The 8,457-nt window shown below is 44.4% G+C and overlaps 1 protein-coding gene across 1 annotated transcript in view; it reads right to left on the bottom strand.

The window, feature by feature from the left end:
• Window positions 1–2,378: 2,378 nt before the first annotated feature.
• Window positions 2,379–8,457, bottom strand: part of LOC310699301 (vomeronasal type-2 receptor 26-like) — a gene marked incomplete at its 3' end in the record, with an annotated part of 20,014 nt that continues 13,935 nt past the window's right edge. The window contains exons 2-6 of the mRNA XM_083486948.1: window positions 7,799–8,090; window positions 6,432–7,220; window positions 5,471–5,701; window positions 4,613–4,739; window positions 2,379–3,262 (exon numbers count right to left, since the gene is read on the bottom strand). Of these exons, the coding sequence (XP_083343074.1) occupies window positions 2,379–3,262; window positions 4,613–4,739; window positions 5,471–5,701; window positions 6,432–7,220; window positions 7,799–8,090 (2,323 nt within the window). The remainder of the gene's footprint in view (window positions 3,263–4,612; window positions 4,740–5,470; window positions 5,702–6,431; window positions 7,221–7,798; window positions 8,091–8,457) is intronic.

Here is an 8,457-nt window from a genome sequence, read left to right as displayed (position 1 = left end):
ATCCCCATCAGATGAGGAGGTACCTGTTTCATCCTCGGAGTCCGAAGTGTCTCTCTTCTTGCTTTTCTTGGACCGGTGCTTCTTCTTCGCCTTCCGCTTCCCACCCCGAGACGTGTCGTCACGAGGGGCCGGGTCATTGGCTAAACATGTAGAAGCTAAACAAGCTATAGCTTAGGTACGTTTCCGAGCACAATTCAAAGTGTTGGTGCTGACCTTTAAAGCCCTAAACGACCTTGGGCCTGTATACCTGAAGGAGCGTCTCCACCCCCATCATTCTGCCCGGACACTGAGGTCTAGTGCCAAGGGCCTTCTGGTGGTTCCCTCACTGCGAGAAGTGAGGTTCCAGGGAATCAGGCAGAGGGCCTTCTCGGTGGTGGCGCCCACCCTATGGAACACCCTCCCACCAGATGTCAAGGAAATAAACAACTATCTGACATTTAGAAGACATCTGAAGACAGCCCTGTTCAGGGAAGTTTTCAGCATTTGAAGTTTTATTCTGTTTATAATGTTCTGTTGAAAGCCACCCAGAGTGGCTGGGGAAACCCAGACAGATGGGTAGGGTATAAATAAATTATTATTATTATTATTATTATTAATCTGATGTGTAGATATCTTTACCGTTCTGATTAGTTCAAGAAGGTTCAGGAAGCTTCTCTGTGTGAAAAAAGGTTTATTTCTATGTGAGAGAAGCAGGAAGAAGGTTCATTATTGGTTATTTCTCTGGGAAGCTGAGAGCCAGTGTGGTGTAGTGGTTAAGAGTGGTAGTCTCGTAATCTGGTGAACCGGGTTCGTGTCTCCGCTCCTCCACATGCAGCTGCTGGGTGACCTTGGGCCAGTCACACTTCTCTGAAGTCTCTCAGCCCCATTCACCTCACAGAGTGTTTGTTGTGGGGGAGGAAGGGAAATGAGAATGTTAGCCGCTTTGAGACTCCTGAAGGGGAGTGAAAGGCAGGATATCAAATCCAAACTCTTCTTCTTCTACTGCTGTTTAAACTGGTTCTGTTATCTGTTCTGTAAGGTCATGCTGACTATAATAGTAAGACCAGGAGGAGCCTGGGTTCTCACTCACTTTCTGTTTTCTGTCTCTTTGTTCTAGTGTTCTGTTTCTGTATGCTGTGGTGTTAAGGTTTAGACTTAGTATAAGTTTTGTAAGTTTTATTGTAAGTGCTTCAACTGGATTTTTATGGACTGCGCCTGATTGTATTGGATTTGTGACCATTTATGCCCATTTGGCTTCAGTACCAGTAAAGCTCTGCTGGATGAAGTACAATTGCCTCGGGTCTATTTTTTGGAAATTCTGCTACGTGTTCAAGTTTTTTTCTCCTCTGGCACTGATGCGACAGTATATACTTTTGTGACTCAATAGAATATTTAATAAAAAAAGAATTAAACAAAAAATGCCAGTATCTGAGATAGGTTAGATCAGTTCTGGCCTCTTATTGAGGGGAAACCCAACTCAGATGAGCCACCAGAATCCCAGGAGGAAGCCCTTTATATCCTCAAGACTCATTTGCCTAAAATGTTTATTTTATTGTTTGGTAAATGTGTGTCAACTTTGTAGATTCCCATCATACCTTTTACCTATTTCCATGATGTAGCAGGTTTCATGTTACCTTTCTCCTAATTTAGCTATATTCATTTTATACTTAGCCAGCTATAGATAGGTAGCCGTGTTGGTCTGCCATAGTCAAAATAAAAAAATTCCTTCCAGTAGCACCTTAAAGACCAACTAAGTTAGTTCTTGGTATGAGCTTTCGTGTGCATGCACACTTCTTCAGATACACTGAAACAGAAGTTGCCAGATCCTTCTATATAGTGAGAAGGTGGGGAGGGGTGTTACTCAGAAGGGTGGTGGGAATGGGAGATAGGCAGATAGCTCTCTCAGCTATCTGCCTATCTCCCATTCCCACCACCCTTCTGAGTAACACCCCTCCCCACCTTCTCACTATATAGAAGGATCTGGCAACTTCTGTTTCAGTGTATCTGAAGAAGTGTGCATGCACACGAAAGCTCATACCAAGAACTAACTTAGTTGATCTTTAAGGTGCTACTGGAAGGAATTTTTTTATTTAGCCAGCTATGTTTGCAACATCTTAAGCAGCTTCTGAAATTCATCTATGAGTAATGAGCAGTTTAACTCAAGATACAAGAGCCTGGTACAGGAATGATTTAAAGAAATAACGGGGTCCCCTGGTCTCCACAGTTGCCATTGCTGAAGAACTGGGAGTCAGAAACTCTTTGAAGTCTACTGCAAATCGTCCAGATATCTACCAGTAGATCTTTTTCTGTCTCTTTCCCATCACAAATGTGTCCAGGATCCAGATTTCTTCTTAAAGATCCCCACAACAAGCTAAATGTCACATTTAGTTTTTTATTGTCAGGTGCTCCTTCATGTTCAGATCAGGCCTCAGTATAATAATGTAGCATTTGGGAATGAAGATGCAGCCCAGAAGTCCAGCACTGGAGGCCAAAATAGAGAGGACCTGCACGGCTACCATGTACTTCCCCTTGGTGCTCAGGTAGGTGGGCACAAAGGACACCCAAACACTGCAGAAGACCAGCATGCTGAAGGTGATCAGCTTGGCTTCATTGAAGGCCCCAGGCAGCTTCCTGGCCAGGAAAGCCACTGTGAAGCAGATGGCAGCCAGGAAGCCCATGTAGCCAAGGGCACCATAGAACATGGCCACAGACCCTTCGTTGCATTGCAAGATAATCTTTCCAGGCTGCGAGTGCATCTCAGATTCTGGAAAAGGGTGAGAGATCCCCAGCCAGGTGCTGCATATGATAACTTGGACACTGGAACTGGAAATGACAATGGAGTTGGCCAAACACTTCCCTAGCCACCTCCTCACCCTGTTTCCTGGCTTAGTTGCCAGGAAAGCCAGAACCACAGTGATGGTTTTTGCCAAGATAGAAGAGACAGCAACTGAGAAGATGATGATGAAGGTTGTCTGTCTGAGAAGGCAGGTCACGTTCCTTGGCTTCCCAATGAAGAGGAAGGAGGACAAAAAGGAGAGCAGTAGAGAGATGAGGAGGATGTAGGAGAGGTCTCTGTTGTTGGCCTTGACTATTGGTGTTTCCTTGTATTTAATGAATATTCCTAACACAAAACATGTGGCTAAGGCTAAGGACAGAGCAAGGGAAGCCAGGAGGCTCCCCAAACATTCTTCATAGGACAGGAAGGTTATTACTTTGGGGACACATTGGTCTCGGTCCTCATTTGGATGCTGATCCTCTGGACATTTGGTGCATTCATCAGCATCTGCATAGAGGAAAACATACTTCAGCCTCCTAACATCAGTCACAGGCCTACAATGGTCTGAATGCTGTTTCAGTTGTGGGGAAAGGTGGGTCTATGGGAGAGATCAGGAAAGAACACTGTTGTGTTGGAAAGGAGAGAAGCAAACATTCACTGCTTGATAAGTCTCAGTCCACTGACTTAGTCCCCCAAAAAGATATTGTGCAGTGTGGCTGGAAACACACCCTTTGTGAGATACTTCAGAGCTGTCTCTATGAAGGTTGCCACAATTTCTGTAGTTGTCACATGAGTAAAAGTGAGGCTTCGAAAGAACAATTGGCACCTTAAGTAAGGTACACTATCATCCACCCATCAGCTTATATATTGCAATGATCAAGGAGGCAGAAGTGGTTTCCATTCCATAGAAACCAATTCTCTTTTTCAGTGGTGTTATTGTGGATCCGAAGGAAGCCCCCTGGCACCGCCCAAGTCCCAGCCTGCATCCCCATTTGCCAAAGGAGGGTGCAGGCTAGGATCCGGTTCCTGATAGGCAGTGGGGGCTTACGCCCTCACCGCCTATCAGGAAGGGCACCAAAGTTCAAGTTCTCTTGTTGAGGCTCCAGTGAAGCCTCTGCCGTCCTGCAACGCTGCTGCACCAAGAGGGGTGAGCGGACTTATTTCAACCTTCCAAAACCACAGGTTCAAATACTAGTGTGGGGCTGTTAGAGAGTTCCTGGTAAATACAGCTGTGCTGCTTTTTGGACCCTGAAACACCAGAGGTTTTTGGAGCAGTGTTCAGCCCCTTCTGAAGGGTGAAATCAGCTGAAATCACTACTGCATTAGGTGATTGACAAGTTGTCAGCAGCTCCCAGCTGCCAATTTTCGCTTGGGAAATTAAGATCTAGTGGAAAGGTCAGGGGAAAAAAATTATGGACCCCTGGATTAGACAATAGTAGGCTTCCTGGCTTAATGAGTTGACTAGGTATAAAGGCAACTTCTTGTCTCCTAATGTCATTCTGCGCTTCTGTGCACGCACGAGCGGTGAAATCCGGAAGTAACCCTTTCCGGTACTTCCGGGTTGCCGCGGGACGTAACCTGAAAGAACTTAACATGAAGCGGACGTAACATGAGGTATGACTGTATAAAAATCATAAACCAGAGTTCTGCAGAGCAGCTACCATTAAATCCAGATTTATTGTTCACGTGTGAGCTAGTGGGCAAATAAAATTTTCTGGTGCTGGGAGGACATTGCGGACTAACAACAGCTGAGCCCTCTCTGGGAATGACATTCCATGCAAACATTATGTTCAGCCTGGCTCGGAAATTACCCCCATCCTCCCATCAAAGGCCATTTTCTCCGAGATCTTCTCCTACCTTCCTGAGTGGAGATTGTCCCTTCTGAGCAGGGAGAACAATCATAGCAGCAGGGCGGCTTCCCTTCCTGAACTTTTCTGGAGTATCCAGGGAGACAGCTTTCTGTGCATCTTGAACGAGGCACCTTCTAGGCATAAAGAGAAATTGAGCACTAAGGAGAAAGTGATAGGTGTATTTGTGCCTTTGGACACAGATAATAGAATTTTGGAAGGATATCAGAGAAGATATATTTACTTCAAATCCCTATTTGGGGGCAGTTACATTTTCCTTTGGTTTTTGCAGACCAGCATGGCAGAGAAACTCTTGTGGCGTTTCTTCTCTTTTATTTTAACACTGATAATCTCGCTTTTCTATAAAAGGCAGCATGAAAAATACAAAGAACAAGAACTTAAGTAACTAATCTACAGTGCTAGGTTAACAGGTAACAACAAAGAGGAGCATGAAATAAACCACCTTAAAAAGAACAGCAGCAATAAAACAAGTCCTCAAGCTGTTGCCATCACATCTGCTACTGGATTACAGAGTTTTGAAATAAGGAATGGCTGGCTGGCTGATTTCTGCCACTCTGAGGTTAACTGTTTTCATGCTGCCCTCTTGATCGACCAAATAGATGAGGAAGCCCTTACTATACTTCAGCCTCACACAATCTGATGCCCTTCAGATGCCTTCAGCCAATGCTGGCTAGGGCAGATGCAAAAATTCTGGAGGGCACCTCTTTGGAAAGACGCCTATCCCACCGCAAAATCTTATTCATGCATACCCATTGAGCTCCATTAAGCTCAATGGGACTTAGCTCCAGGGAGGTATCTAGAGCTTAGCACCTGTCACAGGTAATAAAATGACACATAATTTTCCTACCTTGTTAAAAGGCTTGGACCATACAATTGCTTCCGGGTTTATGGTGAACTTTAGATCTGGGGAAGTTTGTCTCTCTATGCTCCCGATCTTCACTCTAGCACGAGAATTATTAGGAAACATCACCCAATTCACGATATCAAATCCAATGGCCAATGCTCCAGTCTCATCCAAGTTCTGTCCACCAGCTGAAGTATTAGAAGAGAACCGGACTTCTTTCAAGTAAGGATGAAGCTATAATGACAAAGGAAACTCCAACATTGAGAGAACATGAAACCAAAACCATGTTGGATAATTCAGCCCCGCTTACACTGCATCCTGATCTCCTCTGAATAAAACCTACAGTGGCTCCCAGTACATTTCTGAGCACAAGACCAATTTTTGGTGCTGACCTTCAAAGCCCTGAACAGCTTTGGCCCTGAATACCTGAAAGGTGTCTCCACCCCCATCGTCCAGCCTGGACACTGAGATCCAGCTCTGAGGGCCTTCTGACAGTTCTCTCCTTGTGAGAAGTGAGGTTACAGGGAACCAGGCAGAGGGCCTTCTCGGTAGTTGTGCCCGCCCTGTGGAATGCAGCTTTGAAAAAGGGAGTGAAATATATCAGATAATTCCCCAACATCTTTCTCCACAAACCTTTCTCACAACAAACACAATGCTGTTGGATTATTTTAATATTTGTTCACATATACTGTTCACTTGTTCACTGCATTTTTAGGGAAACTTCCCTGGGGTCATATTGATGTGATGGAGGGTGGCTTATAAATTTGTGGAAATAAAATGTACCACTGCTGTGTCTGACTCATTGTAAGACAGCTTCCTCTGTCTTTGCTGCTAGTCAGTGTGGAATATGTTAAACTAGGTGGATCATTGGTTTGACACAATATAATGAGCTTCCTAGGCTCATATCTTGATGATTCTGGAGCTGTGATAATGAATGGAAGTTTGCAGAAGGCAAAAGACGTACCTGCCATGGCTGTAGCCTTTCAAGTTCCAACTTGTTTCCAGCACCCACCGTCAACATCCGTTTTGAGCTGGATGAATATGCAGCATTCAAGGCCTCAGCCACGACTTGGACACTGTAGTAATTGACATAATTGTCTTGGGACTGAATTTTTTCAATCTCCTCCTGGGGCAGCATCTTCAGATTCTCCTTCTCCCTGCACCTTGTCCAACCCCTCACAGACAAGGCATGCTTTGAATATGAACAATCAAAATTTTCTGCCCAAATGTTTAGACTAGTACCAGACATTGGCTTATAGTAGTCCTTTTTTGCCCTTCTTTTGGTCTTCAGTATAAAGGACAAAGAGCCATGGGCATAACGGAAGGATTCGGTATCATAGAACAAGATTGTGTTCTGTAGAGCTGTGGTTATCCAGACTTTACCCCCAGTTTGTAACCTTTCAAGGAAGGATTGTACCTCAATGATTATATGAAGTCCATATTGAGAGCCTGTGTAGTAAACAAATACATTGACTTGTCTCCACACTGCAGGCTGTTCATGGGGTAACCATAGCCAAGTATGTAGTAGTACTCTTTTTGTGAAGGCAACACAGATTTCGTTGCTGGTCATCAAGGGTGTCAAGGTACTCAGGAACTTTTCTCCATTGTCATTGTCTGGAGCAAAGAGACCGACCCACGTCCACCTGAAATGCAGCAGGAGTTGGACCATCCCCAGATGCTGAGTTTCTTGCTTTGGAACCATGCGATAGACAAAAGGGGATTGGACATCATCCTGAACTAAGCCGTAGCTGAGCTGTTGAAATGAAAAGAGACTCATGCATTGTTTTTCAGGACAAAGATTGGACACTTCTGTGTGAAAGATTCATTGACTTCCTCCCTCTCAAAGAGTCTGGGAACAAAGACTCAGCCACTACCCTTCTAATCTGGTGAATTTCTATATATTAATCACCTGATCTAAGGTTAAACACTCACGTGTTAGCTAGCAGAGAATAACAACAGTTAATTATCAACTCAGTTAGAACTCCCAAGTTCCCTTTTGCTCTTAATTTTGCATCAGTGGCATCTTCCAGTTAAACCCTTTCACCAATACACATAGCCACTCCCATTTCAGTGTCAATTAAACCAATTCTACTTAACACACCACACAATAAAATTGCCGAAGAGCCATGCTGAAGAGCATCCGTTTTCCATGCAGAAGAACTAGCGTCAATTTAGTTATTGAAATATTTCTATATGGCTCTTCACCTCCTGAAAAGCAATGTTTCAAAGTGATGTAGAATGTAAAGTAAGCAGTAAAATCAGTTGCATAACTTGTTCTTTCACGAGGTAGCAAATGTTGCCAGATGTGTTTGTTATGAACCCGGTTCTTACCTGTGGGATCTTGTAGGTGCCCAGCATGCTTGCAATGTATGTGGAGATGTCGGATTCACCCCCTTCAAGAAATGCCAGCAGTTTTTCCCGTCTTCCACAGCTGTAGTTTGGAATGTTGATTTTCCCACCAGCAAGGAGGTCTGTCAGGGCATCAGAAGTTGTTCTTCCATCAAAATAAGTATCATAAATACTGTAGCCCAGGGTGATGTTGGGTAAGAGCATGGGGTTATGATTGATCTCCTGAACAGCAAGAAGGAAGGAAAGAATGTGCCAGTCCCTCCCATTCATCCGGCTGCAAAAAAAGCACGTCACATAGTCATCCTCAATTCACTGAAAATGAAAGTCAATTGCTTCTCTTTTTACTAACTGAAATAAAAATGAAAGGACACCAGAAGTATCTTAGAAAGAGAGAAGGATGGGGTGGGTGAAACAGAACATGAATCAGTCCTTTTCCTGGTGACCAGCCTTGGATGCTTTCGTTGAGATTCCTGTGTTGCAGGGGGTTGGACTAGATCAGGCTTCCTCAAACTCGGCCCTCCAGATGTTTTGAAACTAGAGTTCCCATCACCCCTGACCACTGGTCCTGCTAGCTAGGGATCATGGGAGTTGTAGGCCAAAAACATCTGGAGGGCTGAGTTTGAGGAAGTCTGGACTAGATT

This window comes from Podarcis liolepis (genome assembly GCF_965112155.1).
Source record: "Podarcis liolepis genome assembly, chromosome: 2".
Classification (NCBI taxonomy): Eukaryota; Metazoa; Chordata; class Lepidosauria; order Squamata; family Lacertidae; genus Podarcis; species Podarcis liolepis.
The sequence above is the reverse complement of the archived record's forward strand: the minus strand, read 5'-3'. Positions and strand labels throughout refer to the sequence as shown.